An 18,833-nucleotide genomic window follows, 5' to 3' on the forward strand; every position below is an offset into this window, starting at 1 on the left:
TCAAATGATCTGATGTTTCCAATGAGCAATGCAGTATGGTTTAACTATTCATATCATATCCGATGGCTTTACTGGTCATTGATATTCTGTCAATCATACTTTGAAAGCGGCACCAAAAGTGTCAATTAGATCCATGATAGCCTGCAGCAGAAATGCGAGATGGGTCCTACAAATTTCATCACATTTGAATTACATTGACAAAAGCTTGTGTGACTGATCAAACATGTTCAATAACAACAGGCACATATTTAGCGACATTAACTGCAGCATGCAGCAGCATATGGAGGACACATGCCACTGAGGGGGCCTGAATCATCTAAGCTGAGTTTAGTCCTGACTGGCTTCAAGCAAAATGCATACAGCTTGCGTATAACAGGACCTTTGAGAATAATGTTAATGCAAATGGATGGACAGAAGCACATTAGAAAATGAAAAACATGGTTACATGGGCTCCCTCAGACTAACTTATAGGAGCCATTTTTGGGTGCCTATGCTACAGCATGCTTTGTGCCATATTCCACTGACACTCATGTCATTAAATGTTCATTTTGTAAAATATTCAAATATGTTTGAATTGCAGTGTGTGCCATAATTCTTACACAGTAAAACAAGTAAGCTAAAACAACACTGCCACCTTCTGGATATTATAACTTCTGAATTTAAATAATCCTGTCTTTCGCTTACTCGCATAATGTGCATAGTAAACTCTGCTCCTGCCACAAGGTACAACAAACCAAATTAACATTATAGTAAAAATACTAAAACAATTTTTTTAATTTATTAAAAAAATCACCACATATACAGTCTTTGTTGTTGTATGATCAGTTTAGCCATTCATATTATCATTCAGACAGAGCAGGCAAACAATGCTTCTTATGTCGAAACATTTAAGAGTTAATTTACAAAAACAGATAACTCCTTTTAAAAAGGAGCATTCCCAGTCACATCAATCATACTGTAGCTGGGTCACTCACAAAAAACCCTGGTAACATCATACCATTTGACATGTTTGCAGGTAACTGTTCTTTACCTCCACATTATAAATTGTTGGTCTTTAAAAACAACATAATGTAATTGGTTTGTGAATGTTTTCTCCCAGTTGACACCCCTCCCCCTTTTGAGAAATAAGGTAGTAAAAAAACAAAGCAGATAACAAATTTTGCTAATGGTAACGGAACGTTCCCCTTTGCACGCATCTGCACATTGTAAAACAGTCTGTTTCCAGATGTGGTAAGCTTATGTTACCGAAACAATACGGTTTACTTTATTCTGTTGATTGCAGTGGTTTTAATGTCAAACAATGCCTTTAGCTTCAGTAGGAGGAGCTGAAGGGTCCAGGCCACACTGTTTCATTTGAACAGCTATGTCAAATAAGTAGTCATAACATTCACACCTGAAAAATAACAGAACGCAACATAAATAATGCATTTTTACACAAAATACACCAATTATGTGTGCATGTCTCAGCCGAACTTACATGGTCTTTGCTTTCTCCCAGGTCTCTCCCCAAACGTAGACCCCGTGTCGGCGGACTAAGACAGCACAGGAGTCGGGGTACATCTCCATGGCTCGAGCCATGCGTTCTTTCAGGTCTTTCTCTTCCGGTGTGTTCTCAACAATTGGAACAACTAACGTGTCATCATACCTGGTTGGAAACATATACAGTAAATATAAAAGCATAATTGTAGAAGCTACATTATTTGACAAGAACAGTTAAAGCATTACTAATGTAAAATGTCAAAAGCGTTATACATTACAGGTGAAGAATCTCAGAAGGATGTATAACCTGTAGTTTGTGCCCGAGTTTCCTTTTCGAATCCCCTTGATCATCTCTTCATGTGTGATGCGAAATTCCTTGCCAGGAAACATCAGAGTTGCCATGACAGCAGCTTTTGAGTGTGTATGGATAACCGCCTGAGCTCCTGTGAAAAGAATAACCATTTATTTTAAATATAGTACAAAACGTGAACAACACTTAGCCTGCTGACACGTACCTCTCATAGTGTATGCGTTCATGAAGAGGGGCGTGCATTGGCTTTTCTTCAAATTCTTCTGTGGTGGTGGACAGCTGATGTCCTTCTCGTCTATATCACACACAAATAAGTCTTCTGGCTACAAATAGGAGCAGAGTGATAGTTCTTTAATGAGAGTTTACCAAGTTGTGAAACCAACTAACCACAGAAAAAGTCTTACCTGTATCCTCTCCTTCTGCACACCAGAGGGAGCAATATAAATGTGTTCACTGGGGGAAGAAATGGTTATTGTTTTACATGAGATACATCAAACACTTTTGAAACATAAAATAAACATTGCAGAACAAGGTGTATTTCATTACTAGCATAAGACTGATGACTAACCCATGCCGCAGGCTTATTCCGCCCCCTGTTCCAGTCACCCATCCCAGTTTATAGAAGAGTCTGCAGAGCTGTGGGATAAGCACGCGGGGATGTTCCTGATAATCAAACCACAAATATCAGATGTGTTACTACACGTCTAACCATTTAACCCACATCAATATACTCCCGATTACATCTTTAAGCTAGTTGCCTCAACAAGAAGCAATATTATAAGCTTCTACGAAAGTAGGCAGATAATATCGAGCACTTGGAGCACTGTGTTCCCGTACAAAACAGGTCACAAAAATATTATTGATAAATGTAACAGTTAACTTACCTCTATATCTTTTCCGTTGCACTGTCCGTCAATAGCATTCATGGGCGACGACATGCTTAAAACACAAAAACAACAACTATCATATAAATAAAAAAAGTGAAGACAGAAAGTCTATAAATTGTAATAAGGTTTAATAAGTTAAAACGTTTCGTCTCCAATGCTTGCTTAAAACTCGAGAAGCCGGAAGGCGGAAGTGCACCTCAACTGTAAGAAATAAAAGCCCCCTGAAAAAAAGAGGGTATGCGCTTAGGCGAAAAATACGTATTTAACCCTCTAAAGCAGCAGCAAATTGATTATATAAAACAATCAATTTTAATTTATTATTACGATTGTGGAAAGGTACATGTAAATAATTTTGTGTGTTTTATGACAAATATGAATGTTTTAAAAAATGTTTTTGACTGAATGCTAAAAATGTAACACGTTTAGGTAACGATAAGCGTACGAGATAGTTTTCGTGTTGCCCATGTGCAAAACCGTTTTATAAGCTTCTTATTCCAAATATCCAATTAATGTCCGGATGTAATTCAAATTTGAATAGCCCCAAAACACTTAACTTTTGCTGCTGTCTAAACAAAAAAAGCTAAATACTAACAAAAATGAACAAAATTCTAAAGAAGTGTTAACAGAAAATCGTCATGTTATTATCAGGAAATCATGTTTTTTTACTTCCCCCTCCGCCCGCAAAATCAAATCCATTCTTAATTCCCCAAATCTTATAATGACGCAAACGGGCTTTTATGAATAGCCAACTTCTTCTTTGCTTTGTTTCTACAAGATCCAACATGAAAGCAAAACGGTCGCTAAGGAGTCATCTGTGATAATCTACCTCTGCGTCACCTTTCCCTTTCCTCGCTTGAAACAGGAAATGAACGTGTAACAGCAGCGCACACCTGGGTCAGCCAGCCACGCCACTGCAATGTTCTCACTGACTCATTCTACTCCAGGCAGCGCTCAATTTTAAATTAATAAGTATGAAAATTATCATTAGCAACACATAACCAATACCATAAAAACGCAATATCCTCTAAAAAAAGTCGTAACTGTCTTATTCAGTCAAACATATTAAAATGGTTTTATTTTAGGTCATAGAAACAGTACAAACAGTGACACATGCGCACTTCAAGGAAAAACAACAAAATGAACGAAAATTAATCTTACTATCTAATTTAAACGTAGTTTTGTCACCAAGTAGACCTACGGTAAATACAATATCTTAAAGGGTAAAGGTAGACAGAACGTAACGTATGGTTGCAAAGACATAAAGAGAAAGGAAACACAAGAGACAATAAAAAGAGGGTGTTTTCTTCATAGCCCCACCCATCATCACCAAGGACTAGACTGAGTATATAAACCTGTGAGGTTTCAGTTTGTCTAAAAACTACAGACACTCAGAGGATAAGCACATTTGGTGACTCTTGATTTGGTGAATCAAGATTTTATCACATTTAGCCAACCAGCAGCTATAGTTGCCTCTTCTGTTCCAACACACATTACTGACCATGTGGACTTTGATACTTGTAATGATTACTACTGGATTGCCAGCTATACATCATACAGCACCAGTTCAGGGTGAGTGATGCTGAATCTATTACTCTACCACGTAGAGAACCTCTGCTGGGTCACATTTGTTGTTTACATTTGGTGTGTGAGTTTACACGTTGTATTCTTGGTCAAGATAACGGCTTTTAATCTCACATTGCAAGCTTTGGGGGTACAGACAACCTTTTCAAATTATTAAAGTAGCTGTGCTTCTAAGATGTCACTAAAACCTTTTGCTCGTAAGTAAAAGCCGTGATTTTAAATTTGCCTTAAAACTGTTAACTGTTAAAACTGGAAAGAAGATCAAAAATATTTCCTACTTTCTTGTTTATGCTTTGTGTGCCCACAATGTAATTTTTGTAGATTCATTTGGTCATGGCTTTTGATAAGGGCCTGACGTGTTAAATTCAGGGTGCCTATAATATCTTGTGCTGGAATGAATCCCACGTTATTTCTTTGTCAGACTATAACTTTGCTACAACACGTAAATGAATCTGTTCATCTACTGTACATAATATATCATATATACCCCATACATTGCATCACTTTTTCCTTCTTTTGCACACTATGGTTATTTGATCCACGGATAGGGGTATTTAAAATGTAGATTATAGCATTTGCAGAGATGCATTACAGATGTGTGCTTATGTCTGGAAATGCAATGAATCATTACCCTATTAAGGGATTTATATAATGATACCTAATACTAAGTTGATACTTAATTCCTCTTCCTTCACACACAGAGCCTACATCTGGCCCTCATTCACCAACTAATCTTTAGTATGATCATACATGGAAGATTCCTGTCTTTGAATATTCACATGAATTTCTCTCTTGGCAGGGCACAGTGGCAGATGCAGCTTTGCTGGTGTGCTCCACGTCGAGGAGACCAGCAATTATTCTTTGACTTTCCAGAACGCTTTGGAATTGTGTCAGCGTTTAAGCTATAAACTGGCAACACAAGAGCAAGTCATTGAAGCTTATAAAAAAGGGTTGAGAACATGCAGGTAAGAAATTAAATACAATAGTCTTAGCCCAGAGCAAGAAAACAGTGTCATATTCAGATAAAAGCGCCGCATTTCATATTGCTTTGTGGGTGTACTTGATTTTTAATTAACTCCACATCTTTGTTTACAGATACGGTTGGATTGATGGTCAAAATGTGGCATTTCTACCATACAGTAGTAGTCCAAACTGTGACTCCAGTTCCACTGAGGTGACTCTTCATTCTGAAGGAGCAGAATATCTTTCTGATGTGTACTGTTTTAACCCATCCGGTGAGTGTGGAGAGGGCGTAGGGTTACAAGTGTGAATAGGAAACAAGAAGTTTTTGAGTTATAGTTTTATTTTACCTCTCTAGATCCGTATGACGTAAGCTGTGGAGATGCTGTCAAGTCTGCACCTCAAACATCTTCCAGTGAAAACACAGTCATAGCAGGTATGTTTGATGTACTGGAAAATCAACAGTGATTTTTTAACAGTTACATTTTTGTGGTATAGTTTTACTGGGAAAAAGACTGCTCATCGTAAAGGGCGTGTATTTTGCAAGACGGGCAGCAGGCATACACTTCATTGTTCTTTATCCAACCACACCTTTTCCAGAAGATTAATCATACCTTTAATGTGAAGGTGTCTACGATATGTGAAGTCACATCAAGCAGTGAAGCAGATACAAAAAGCTTGAATCTCACTGTCTCACCAAACTGCTTTAATTTACTTTAAATTTAATTTATTTAATTTCTCAATTCAGTTTTTTTAAAGTACAAATCAAGAAGGTTTGGAATATATTTTATATGTAAATAAATATAAGGTTGTGTGAAACAAAAATCATCACATAGCCTAGAAACTTTATGGCCTCTGGTAGTACTTTAATTATTATTTTTTTCTTTACAAAGTTGGAAAACAAGATGAAGACATTCTAGAGGAAGCTCTAGATGAAGGCTTCCTAGTAGATATGGAAAAGATTGATTTGACAGACACACAAGATGCCAAAGGTCCTACAAACAAGTTTCGCTTTGTGAGAAGCGCTGAGAAACCCACTGTCTTGCTTCCTGAAGAAGAGGGCAGCGGCTCAGGATTAAATCCTGGATTTGATCGGCCCGAATTTAATCAATTTACGACAAGGTCAAGCACCGTAGAGCCAGCTGATAAGGAAACATCTGAAAACGCTCATGAGGTTATAATTGAAAAAAAGGGTTTAAAACAGGACACCAGTCCCACAGGTAAGGATCTGAACATACTTCACCACATCACATGATTTTGGAAATTAAGCCATTATGATATTAGAGGAGAAAACAGAAGTTGTAGTATAAAATAAACTCTGATTTGTTTTTCTAGTCTTTATGGTATTCTATTTAAGCAAAATGTTTTTAATTATTATTGTAATGTGGTACATCACTTCTTATAACAAATGTATCTCCCACAGATAAAAGAAGGTCCTGGAATCCTGACTCACCTACAACACCATCCGCTCAGAGGAAAGGATCACCTAGTAAGTTCAGGGCTCTTCATTTGATTGGCATTAAATTAACTTTTTTTTCATCTTTCATATATTTATTCTCATTTTTTGTCCTTACTGCAGCTTGGCTTGTAATCTTAGCAACCAGTGTGGTTTTTGGAGCAATACTTTGCATTTTCGTTGCTATTGCCACTAAGGACAAGTAAGTTTGCTTAGAGTTTTGTTCTTTAAATAGACTTCAGTCATCAATTTTTGTACCTCAGTTTCAGTACTGAGTTTAATTCTCTCCTTACTGAAGGTGGTACGGGCCAAGAAAGAGCAAAAACATAATGTCTGAAGATTACACTAAAGCAACAACTTTGCCACTGTCAGAGAAGGAGCAGGAGATCGTGAAACTGAGCGTTGCAAATGTGCAGAACGGTAAAATGGAGGCCAGTCTGGACGAGCATGAGAAAGAGTATTTAATGTAACAGGTGAGGCCATTGGACAAAACAATGTGAACGTGGGAGGCCTGAGCTTTGACAGAAAGCATTACAATTTGATCTAAGCCAAAGACTGGTTAAAGATGTGACACTGTGTACTCTGCAGTAGTTTTTGAATGCACTGTTTTTTTTGCTCCCGGAGGTATGTTTTAGTGCAATTTAATTTTATGTTGCCCGAGTATTTTGATCCTTTTTACATTTATTGTTTTTTAACTGCAAGGTCCAACTGTTCTTTTAAAAAATTGGTGGTTTGAATAATATGGTGAGAAAACATTTCAATAAGGTTTGTCAGCATGCGTTTGTAAGTACTGTGTACTGTGTGGGATATGATACATTTCTAAATGTTTAAAGAAAAAGCCATGTCTTCAAGAAAAATCTGTTTTGTATCGCCTTGTTAAAATATTTTCAATTTGCATTTGTAAAAGACATTTATTGTAATAAAATGTTTTAATTGTCTATTTGTTTTAGTTGGTGAGATAGAAAATCATGTCATAAAGACATTATTGCGAACAGAGGGCAAAAATGCATTTACATAAAAACAATGGAAATGAAACAAAAAAGGCCATTTAGACAAGAAGCATTGTCTTTATTTACAATTTGTATTTTTTAGAAAAATAGAGGAAAAAGACAAATTTAAACGGTTCAAGTTTGGTAAGCAATGTCTTTGAATTTAGTCAGGGTTGAAAAAAAACATTGCAGGATAGAACATGGTATATACATCCCCATTATTCTAAAACAACCTGCAACTAAAGCAAGAGTTGCCTGTATTAAAGGTCCATATTGTGTATACGTCACTACATTTTCTTTGAACTCTACATGGCTGTACCAACCCATTATGATTCATTACTTGACTTTTACCCATAGACTGTATAATTTCCCCTGATGTCATTATCACAGTTTAACAGTACACAATATTTAAAACACAATATCATAATGAATTGAAACAAAAAAATGAAAAATGTGCTTCCGTATAGTATATACATAAACATTTTAATTTGTCATTCTAATGATTTACTCTACATAAGTGTAGAGTAAATTATATGATAGCTACTCATTTACATTTATGCTTTTGGCAGACGCTTTTATCCAAAGCGACTTACATTGCGTTATACTGTACATTGTATCTGAGTATGTGCAAATTCCTGGGATCGAACCCATGACCTTGGCGTTGTTAGCGCCATGCTCTAACCACCGAGCTACAGGAAGCTTAACCTGTTAATTTAGAGTCAAATAATAATATACTAAATACATGACTTGCCTATGTTTTGATGAAGTGATGAAAATTTATACAGCAGCTTAGTTTGCATGAAAATATATATGAATTATGATAACATACTGTATATATATTTATTTATTTATTTACACAAAGTGCTAGGAGGCACTTTAATAACAAAAAGAAAGATATTGGTGCAAAAGAAAATGTTGATCAAGTAACCAGGGACTACCAAATAAAAGTTGCAGATGTAATAAACTTATTTCCTCTTAGAATTACATGCTAACAATCTCAGCTATAGTAGCACTGACAATACAGAAATAATCCATTCAACTGAAGTTAATATCTGAGTATCTAAAAAGACTATTAGAAAATGGGATTGCTCTTGGTGTTATTTTAGTCATATAATGTCCTTTACTTTTCTGCAGAGTTTAGCAGTGTGTCTTCAAGGCAAGATTACAATTTAGCATATAAATTCATAAATCTCATAACCTACACACAGTATGAGCATGCAAATGAAAGTCAAACAACTATACGTGCACCGACACATGCATACACATAAATGAAAAAAAACTCCCTTGTATTACTTTGTCCACTACAGTACATAGAAATGTGTAGTCCCAAGAGTTTACAGGAAATAAAACTTTGCTGTCCCAGCAGATAGACATCGCCACTTAACTCACTGTATACTCACTGTCTCACCATTCTGTGGAATTACTGACGTGGAATTTACGTCTGACAGCAACTAAAAATAACTGGCAGTATTTGAAGGGAGCCCACTATTTCAGAACCTCTAAGTACTTTGGTAAGCTCTTGTAAGAGGCTGATCTGCAGTGATGCCACCAAGGGTTAATCCAGTCAAAGTGTCTTTAGCAAACAAGCTGCACTCCTCTCCTGTTGCCACTAGTTGTGCTCTAGAGTCAATCTGTGGTCTCAAACTGGGTAAGCTATACCAATATGTCATGCTTTAGAAGCCTACGGCAACAGGTTTCAGACTGATAATCAAACCCAAGACCCGATATTTATGTGCTTTCATGCTTAGACAACTCTCCCACCCTCGTATAAGGTTCAATGCAGCCTATTGTCAACCCTCTGCCCCCCAAACCCCCCTCCCCCCATCTGAACTACCAAGAGTACTAACTACTTTGAATCAAGCATTCTCAGATCGGTCAAAAGTCACTGCTTGTGATACATTTTGTGGTAACTTCTGTCTGTTTAGAGTATAACATTTGCATTTGGTCGGTTGTGGGACTCGGGATAAGGCGGAGCTGGATCTTTGTGCTGTGTTACTGGTGAATCCATGGTTCCTCCTCAACAAGTGAGAACTCGGCAGGGGAGCCATTTGAGGCCAAGGTTACCTGAAAGCAATTATCAGGGACAACTAACTGTTGGACCAAGGCACAGTCAAAATAAATTCAGCGCTGCTAAATAAACCGTTTCTGGTTTGGAGCAGAGAGTCCAGGTAGTATAATATTTAACAGCACAAATTCACAGAAATGTACCCACCACAAGAAAGATCAACTAATTAGCTGCAGCGGGATTCCTTAAAGAATGCTGAAAGACTGCATACAGACAGAGAGAATCATTTGGATTATATTTTTGTAGAGAGATGAATCTCTGCCCAAAGCTATAAGGGGTTGTGGAAAAGTGCCATGCTTGCTAGTGTACCACACAGACCTACGCGTTTGTGAAACACAGGGTCAAAACTTCTACTCAGTTGCAAAAAAGAGGTATAACATCGGAAGAAAAGAAAAATCACAACATTCATGTTCAATATTTGTCTTACTAAAACACAAATTACTTTTCAGTCAAACTTAAATAGTATTTCACTTATGAGAAATGAAATAGCAGCCTTCGTCACCAAGAGCTTCTCGACCCCCAAAAAATATGAGGTGCATGTTAATGCACTGTATTGCAGCATCGTCTCAGTTTTCATTTTCAGATGTGACCAGCTTTAGTCCTCATACAAAAATGAGAAATATTCCTAATACTCTTAATACAGGGGAGAAAATGGATAGGCTTTTCTGCACAAAAACTGCTATTTCTCCAGCACCAGAACACATGACATTATCTGACATTATTTATCCATTCCTTCTTTTCTTTTGCATGTACATCAGGCATGGCCGTAATACAAATGTGTAAAATATGTATATTGGTACACACATGTAAGGGAACGAAAAGAAAGCGTCTACATACAGGTTTCTATGTCTGTGAGACTGAAATGTACCTTGCAGTCATCTATTTGGACCTGTTGATAGGAGTTGTGAGACGCATATACACCATGGTTAGTGTTATTCTCAAAATAGGATTGTGTTTTGGCCATCTCAAAGTCATCTGTCCTCATCTGCTGGGCATCGAACATGTCAAGCTCATCTTTGGAGAGGTGGTACACGATGCCCGCCCCATACGAATCACCGACAACATTGACTGATGTTCGAAAACGATCCCTGTTTAATAAAGTGAAGGGAAAACAAAGACACTTGCCACATTGTTCAGGACTAAAAGTCTCCAAATGCCAAAAGGGATTGTACTGTCATGATTCTCTCATGATAAACACAAAAAAGTCTTTTACATTTAAAAACAATTTATTGTCTTATGCCTACTTTTACTTAAGCTAAAAAGTATGCACCATTGAAATGACATTTGAAAGGTGAGGTTGGCTTAACTTACAGTAACCAATCAACTGCGACTAGCAAACTGATGTCTTGAGTTGGTAATCCCACAGCAGTTAAAATCAGAAGCATAGTCACCAGTCCAGCACTGGGAATACTGGCTGCTCCTACACTTGCAAGAGTAGCTGTAAGACTGCAAAACAACCAAAAACACACATTTTATTTTATACGTTTTAAGAATACTACAATACTAATTTTCATCTGCAGAATAAAAAGATAAAAGAGCTTTTTAATGTTCTGCTTCATGTTGGTACTTTGTGATTATCAAGTGATAAGCAAACCAACTAGTAAATCAGAAATTTCTTATCACATTCATTTCTGTATTCTAGCAGCAGGGATGCTCAAACATTTTACTGTGAAGGGCCAAAAATGAAACTTGGACTGAAAATATAAGAATAGTTCTATCATCGTTTACTCACCCTGTTTTCATTTTAAATGTATAATTTTCTTTCTTCTGCAAAACACAAAAGAATATATTTTTTAAAATGCTGGTAACCAAAAACCGTTGGTCCCCATCGACATTTATTGTATGGACACAAAACCATACGTCAAAGTCAATGAGGACCAATGGTTTTCTGTCACCAACATTTTTCAAAATATCTTCTTATGTTCTGCAGAAGAAAGAAATTCATAAAGGTTTGAAATGACAAGAGGTAAACAGTGAGTTTAAATAATGACAACATTTTCATTTTTAAGGTGAACTATCCCTGTAAATTATTCTGTCTTTTTGTGAGTTATAAATCTCTCCATTATTACCTGTTCACTATGTGTCACAAAGCACTTTTAAAACAGTAAATAACATATACACCAAGTGTAACATTCAATTCTCTGTATTCTTTTTCAATGTAAATAAGTAAAAATTTCTATAAATGTCTAGAAGACCAAATCCTTGGCCAACTTTGGACTTAGTTTGGAAATGGTTGGACACTGATGTACAGTATCTGGACATTCTTGCTTACCTGACTGTAACAATCTGGCCTGGATCAAGCTCTATTCCATTCATCTGGGCAATAAAGATGGCCGCCACGGCCTCATAAAGCGCTGTACCGTCCATGTTGATTGTTGCTCCAACAGGTAGTACAAATCGTGTCACTCTCTTGTCAATGCCCAGGTTTTCCTCCAGACAGCGAAAAGTTACAGGTAATGTGCCAGCACTGCAAAAGATGCATATACACCATAATTTATAATCATAACAGGAATGATCATAACCCATCTTAAGAAAAACATCAGTAATTGTTTTAACTTACTGTGTGTATCCTATAAAAATAGAATGGAAAATGTTATATTATTTACCTAGAGGCTGTTCCTAAAGCAGTGACCCAGGCCTGGAAAATTCCCATAAAGAATGTAAAGGGGTTTTTCCGAACAATAACAAAATATATCAACGGTAGGAATATGGCGCCGTGAATGAAAAGTCCAATGATTACGGTGACCATGTACATTCCAAGCTGCCTGGCCACCACCTCCAGATCATTAATTGAAATAATCTTCCCACAGATCAGACATGCAATGCCAACGGGGGAATACCTGTTATGGAACAGAGATGTACAGTATAAGGAAAGTACTAACCAGTAAACTAGAAGCTAATAATGATCATTAATTGAACAGCAGGCCATAAAATATGTCTAGAAAGCCAGTTTCATTCATTCAATTCATTTATACACTAAAACTTAATGTTAGTCAATAATACAGTATCAGATTATCAACATTACTTGAGGTAGACAGTTAAACTTTTGTAAACTATTCTAGTTATCATCAATCATGAAAGCTGACCACATGACTATGCCGACAAGCCTCATGACAATTTCATTGAGGACATTGAAGAACTCAAGCATCATCTTGGCTTTTTCTCCCATCTTTCCCATGCAAATCCCAAATGCCACAAAGAACCCAATAAGACCTATAAAGCACATATTGAAGCCATGTTAACAAGCATAGAGTATATACACTACATGTGTAATGTTACATAAAGGCCATCTAATACCTAACACATTCATGCCGCTCTTGAATTGAAGCGATTTCTTGATCACATATTTTGCCGCACCCTTGGTGGCATTTCGTCCAAACCGAGTTGGATGTGGAGGAGTTACTTCTAACTTGCTAGTAACCGTCTGGATCTACATAATGAAAAAAAGATGAAGTGTTTAAGAGTATTGTTCTATCAAGGCATCTAATCATAATGTTGAGAATTAACAAATGAAAGAGTGCTTTACGAAACATTATGTTTTGGGAGCAGCAGTGGCAGTGTGCCGGTTTTTGTTACTTAACACATTATAACTTGAACTAAACATTTGAAGTACACACCTGCTGAAAGCAAGCCTGAACAAGATTTTCTGGAAACAGATTTCTGATGAGATCAAAGAAGGCATCTAAACTGGACACCTCGTCATTCTTTTTCCCTTCTCCTAGGTTTGCCTTTAGTTTGGGATTTCCAGGGTGGATGAGCAGCACCAAGATGACCCCCAACACGGCTGCAATGATGGTGGTAGACATGTAGTAAACCATGGCCCTTGTGCCTAGACGGCCACTGGATTTTGAATCCAACCCTGCCAATCCTTTGAGTTACAAAACAACATATTTAAAATGTGCATTTGCTTTTGCAGCTATATTATATATAAGGTGTATTGAGCTTGTCAATCGACGTCACAGTCGATGGCGCCGCCATCTTCGGATGTTGTTACTAGTGATTGATACATGATAAATGATCCTTGATGTGATGTCCTTCACGTTGTTTACAAGTCGGAAACTAAAAATCGTATTCCGTTGTCCGTTTCTGTCCTAAATTACTGTGCGACTTACTGTTGCTGTTTATAACACAGCACAACTGACCCACCGTGTTTATGTCTTCTTAGTCAAACGGAGCATTGAACTGAACTCACTAGCAGAAAAGAGCAGCTTCCACCAACAAATATGGCCCCAGCATGCAACAAGGCGTGACATCAGAGCCACATTGTCTATATACTATATAAATATAGCGTGTGAAGGTAGATCATAAGTTTAGCTGTATTGTGCTGCTAGCATTGCTTAAGGAGTTTAGCAAGTATCAGTACCTGTGATCAAACTTGAGATGATCAGAGGCAAAATCACCATTTTTAACATCCTCATGAGAATATCACCAGGAAAGGCAATGACCATGATGACATCAGGGGGAAGTGGGGATGCGTACCGCAGTAGAATACCAGCTACTGAGCCTGTAATCACACCTGAAGTACACACAGAGAATCACCATTAACATTCTGCTACAGAAATTTAATGTTTTAGCAAAAATATAAAATTGAATTTTTGGCTTTGACTTTTATATGAACTTTGAGGAAGATAAAACCCCTTATGCAAAAAACACAGATATGGCTGGGTGGGGGAATGGTCGTTGTTATTGGATTTAGTGGCTCTGAGCTGGTAACACAATGGTTGCTTGAACACGATAAACCAGTGCACCAGTGAAAGTGATTACTGAAACCCATCACCATTATGGCTATGAGCAATGCATGATGACTGCTATAGTAAATGGGCCTGATTCACTTTGGTAAAGTGCTTTTATAAAATAACAAACAGTTATATTTCTGTCTCTGAATAAGTACACACAATAATGTAATACGATTATTTTAGATTCTATAGCTCTAATGACTAGAGGGGGAATTAAACTGTGAGGTTTCCATCCTTTACTTGAAATCACTACATCAAGTAAATACAATCAATGGCTAAAACCCATCTCTTCTGTGAATACTTGACAGACAAATGAAAAAAAAATCCTGTCTTTCTCTCAACAGGTAGTGGTCTAGCTTTTGTTGAAACTAGTAACTTTGTATTAGCACCTTTTGTATTATTGCTCCTGTATGACATATTGCTTATTGCTCCCAGAAACTGCATATACAGATCATGATGATCTTAATGTCTTGTTTGTTCTTGTTCAAATAGTTGTGTAGTTTGGGATGATGAGCTAGTTTGTTTGCTTTACATTGCCAATTACAAGGCTTGCAATTTCATTTAAAGCCACAATTTTCATTTCAAATCTGAACGGGATTGACAAAATGTTTAAATGGATATACACAAATAAAAAAGCCTGATGGGGAGGCAGCACAGGATACAAACAAAGTTCAAAAATTAAAAGGCAATCACATGGACAAAAACGCTTAAGTAACTTGCCAAGAATTGTGAGCGTTAGTAGCAGGTTCCTCATGAGTTTGTCACAGATGCCGCACGAGGATTCCTCAGGTGGTGAAGGAGGATCCAGATGATTCTCATTCATTCTGACCTCAACTTGCTTCTGCATTTCCTTGGCACTGGTGGAGAAGAGTGGAGAATAAAATGTTAATATAAAACATCTATTCGCGGACAGAACAAGCAACAATGATCCTTTGATGCAAAAATTCTTAATTTCATTGTTCATTGATCACATATGGCATTTTCACGTTTATGAAATGGGCTGCATGGAAATGCTGTTCAATGATGAAATTTCCATAAAATGCTAACTAAGCCTAAAGTAATTGTCTATGTAGTAAAGTATGATCAAATATTAACCCCAACCAAGAGTCTTCCACATGATGACATCATGATAATTTAAGATACTGTACCATGACCGTTCTGTCATTACCTTTACATACAGTTGTCAATCAACTACTACAGGCAGTCATGTCACATGACATTAGTAGTTCAGCTTTACAGTCGTCTGGATTAAAAGGTTCTTAGAAATCATCCCTGGCTCTCCAACAGAGATAACCTTGTTTGGTTGCATAACCGCTAGGCTTCAGTAATTAAGCACATGCATGCAACACTACTGCAGACTGTTGTGTTGATGTCCAAGTACCAACTTCCAACAAAGTTATATATCCTGTCTTTCAATGATGTTATAAAAATACAGTATTTGTATGGTCCATTTGTATGGCCATAATATTTATATACACACATATATGGCAAAGGAATTCTGTAACAAATGGACAAGACTAAAAACCAATACAAGCACTACAAATGTAACAACCAACACAAAGAAACAAAATATATTTCAAAAACATAATGTCCTGTACATTGTTACTGTACATTGTGAACTCTCAGAGCTGAAGATTGGAATTCAGAGACTGTCTGCTACACACACATTAATAATTTGCAGTTGCATTACATTACACAAGAGCAAGTAAGAAAATGTTTCAGGTTTTTGGTTGCACTGTAAATAATATCATGTCTAATTTTTCAAGTAGTTAAAAAAGCAAAAAGAAAGTGATTGATAATGATTAATTCCATAAAGCACAATGAATGGCTTAGACCTAAACATTTTACATAAATGCATCAATTAAAATGCTCCGTCTATCATCAAAGACCTTTGTATCTATAAGAAAATTCATTGACATCAAGTTTGAGGTGAGAGTCCAAATAATTTGTTTGCAAGTTATTAAAAGATGAAAGTGCTTAATACTTGGATCTCTTGAAAAAAACATTTAAGACATTTAATGAGTGTAGAAATGTTAAAAATACATTACAACATTATTAAAGAAATGCAAAGACACCAGGAAATTCCTGCTGATTTTCAAATCCAATTTTCATTTGCTTCAAACAACTGCAGAGCGCACCATGTAAACAAAAGGAATTAAGCTTGGCATATCAAACGTGACAACAAAGTTCAAAACACAGAACACATATGAAAACATTACTTGTCATCGATATGTCTTACCTGTTGTAGTGCAATTATTAAAAAGAAATCAAATGTTTGAAAACAGTCTGTTATACAGCCATGGGCTTTGTGAATGGCTATGATTGAACAGCAGAAAACAGTTCATCCAGCGGGGAATCCAGTCCAGGTCATTAGAAATTGAAATACAAAAAAAATCCAAGCACAAGATCGACAGCAGTACAAAAAGTGCAACCCCTGTAACTTTCTTACAAGATAGGTTTGATCAAATTCACATCACAATCTTCTCCCTCTCTGAATTGGTCTTATCCCACCATTAGTACTAGTGAAATGGGCAAAGAGATGCTGCTAAGGGCTCCACGGGACAACAGCAGGGAGGAGTCTAGTGCTCAGATTATGTGTAAGTAGTTGCTAATATGCTTGAGACTCCTTGTCCTCTCTGTCTCATTGTTTAACCCCCCTCTAACTTACTTACTTCTCTAATGAGCTCTGAATTGAATGAATGGAATCAAAGACTGATACATGACATAAACACAGATTCGTGCAAGCTGTCTAGCGATAGCTTTCACTTGAAGATGGGTTAATAAGGTAGAAAATGTGTACACTTTTCAGTTTTGATAATAAAACAGATGCCACTCGCAAAACTGATGAAATTCGTATATTCTACCTGGTTGTCACATTTTCAAAATTGTTATGCCCTAAATTGTGCATAATTAAAAAAACGTGTTGTCCTGTGATGGCCTGTATGCAGTATGCAACAGAGATGGGCAGGGTCTCATCGCCTCTAAGTGCAGACACATTAGGCTATTGTTAATATACCACTTCCAACCCATCAAAGAGCACATGTGGCCTTTTCACTAATATTTTTGGGGGTTTCTGTAGATCAGTTGGTTAGCTATTCTCTCACCCAAGTACAAAACTGTAATTAACATTGTGTGAGAGAGGAGGGTGATGTCTGGCCACATGCAGGGAATGTGCACAGGCACATGGTCTCACATCTGCTGCCATGCTGCGACATCCCGACTGCTGTCCAGCACGCTCCTCAAGCTCATCCACTTGACCAGTCTCTATGCTTAGCAGACAAGTGTCTAAAATTAACTAATCTGTCCTGAGCCTTTCTAATCCCAAATACATAGACATGGTTCACACACAAATACACACAAACACACTCAAGTGCGTTCATGTTCAAAGCCTTCGCATTATTACTGTAATACATTTGTATACATAGTATTGTATTGGAAATCTACAGCCTTGATTACGTGGCCTTGTGTGTATGTACAATGACTTCCCTCTGCTGAAACCGTTTAGCAAAACTGATATTGGAATTGTTTGACTATTGCCTAAAGCAAGTTTTTTTAGTCTCTGAAGAGACCAAATGGCATTGTCGAATCTACAACAGATTATAAAGAAATGTGGCTTATGTGTGCAAAAGTACTTCAATACCCACGGATCATGTCATTTCATTATGTAACACAAACATGTGGTGACTCACCTGTGCAATGCCTGTGTGTTGTGTACCTGATGCAGATTAAGAAAACAATTATTCAACTACAACTGTTCATTTACAAAGAAAAAGAAAAGCTTTCACACACTTAAAGGATTCAGGCTTTAACAGTTCATCCCCCAAAAAATAAATCATAATTTACTCACTCTTGTCTTTTTAAACCTGTATAAATGTCTTTCCTCTGCAGAACACAGAAGAAGATATTTTGAAGAAAGAAAGAAACAGCACCGGCACCCATTCCTTTCTATTGAATTGACACAAAACCAATGAAAGGGAATGGGTGTGGGTTAACAACATTAAATATGTATAATATTATGTACATAAAATATATTTATAGTATAATATTATTTGACAAAAATATGATATGGTTAAAACCAGCCCCATTACCTGAACCATACACATTATACCTTATATATTTAAGTTAAAATTATTAATGCTACTACTGTACTACTGAAATACTGTTGTAAAAAAGAACATCGTTTGTTTAAAGTATTTACTTTTTAAATAAAAGTTCTTCCACTACTTTGGAATTCATTATTGAATTTTACGCTTAACAATGCGATTTATCGCAGAAAAGTCGTGTGATTAATCGTGATAAAAAATGTAATATTTTCCCACCACCATTTTATTGTCATTTTACCCACTTGATGCTGAAAAATACTTCATTGT

General features: G+C 36.7%; 3 protein-coding genes across 5 annotated transcripts; 1 reads left to right on the plus strand and 2 right to left on the minus strand.

Moving 5' to 3' along the window:
- Positions 1-396: 396 nt before the first annotated feature.
- On the minus strand, positions 397-3,618 carry apip (APAF1 interacting protein). 2 transcript variants are annotated; one of them, XM_079454657.1, is made up of 8 exons: positions 3,503-3,618; positions 2,674-2,728; positions 2,358-2,452; positions 2,194-2,242; positions 1,995-2,112; positions 1,787-1,922; positions 1,478-1,645; positions 400-1,393 (listed from the first exon to the last, which is right to left on the minus strand). In XM_079454657.1, exons 2-8 carry the CDS (start codon positions 2,725-2,727, stop codon positions 1,294-1,296), a joined length of 720 nt encoding a protein of 239 aa, XP_079310783.1. In that variant the 5' UTR covers position 2,728; positions 3,503-3,618; the 3' UTR covers positions 400-1,293. The 2 variants fall into 2 exon arrangements, with proteins under 2 accessions (XP_079310782.1, XP_079310783.1); XM_079454656.1 differs by lacking the exon at positions 3,503-3,618 and having other exon boundaries at positions 397-1,393; positions 2,674-3,455.
- On the plus strand, positions 3,548-8,252 carry cd44a (CD44 molecule (IN blood group) a). Its single transcript, XM_079454396.1, has 8 exons — positions 3,548-4,245; positions 5,057-5,222; positions 5,353-5,492; positions 5,576-5,653; positions 6,111-6,437; positions 6,641-6,706; positions 6,797-6,875; positions 6,972-8,252. Exons 1-8 carry the CDS (start codon positions 4,176-4,178, stop codon positions 7,141-7,143), a joined length of 1,098 nt encoding a protein of 365 aa, XP_079310522.1. The 5' UTR covers positions 3,548-4,175; the 3' UTR covers positions 7,144-8,252.
- Positions 7,718-16,996, minus strand: slc1a2a (solute carrier family 1 member 2a). 2 transcript variants are annotated; one of them, XM_079453729.1, is made up of 12 exons: positions 16,703-16,996; positions 15,184-15,320; positions 14,091-14,243; positions 13,345-13,595; positions 13,025-13,157; positions 12,814-12,940; positions 12,334-12,567; positions 12,000-12,194; positions 11,039-11,173; positions 10,596-10,815; positions 9,875-9,930; positions 7,718-9,726 (listed from the first exon to the last, which is right to left on the minus strand). In XM_079453729.1, the coding sequence occupies exons 2-11, from the start codon at positions 15,308-15,310 to the stop codon at positions 9,913-9,915; spliced, it is 1,593 nt and encodes a 530-aa protein (XP_079309855.1). In that variant the 5' UTR covers positions 15,311-15,320; positions 16,703-16,996; the 3' UTR covers positions 7,718-9,726; positions 9,875-9,912. The 2 variants fall into 2 exon arrangements, with proteins under 2 accessions (XP_079309855.1, XP_079309854.1); XM_079453728.1 differs by lacking the exon at positions 9,875-9,930 and having other exon boundaries at positions 7,724-9,726.
- Positions 16,997-18,833: the final 1,837 nt, after the last annotated feature.

Source organism: Barbatula barbatula, assembly GCF_947034865.1.
Source record: "Barbatula barbatula genome assembly, chromosome: 1".
Classification (NCBI taxonomy): Eukaryota; Metazoa; Chordata; class Actinopteri; order Cypriniformes; family Nemacheilidae; genus Barbatula; species Barbatula barbatula.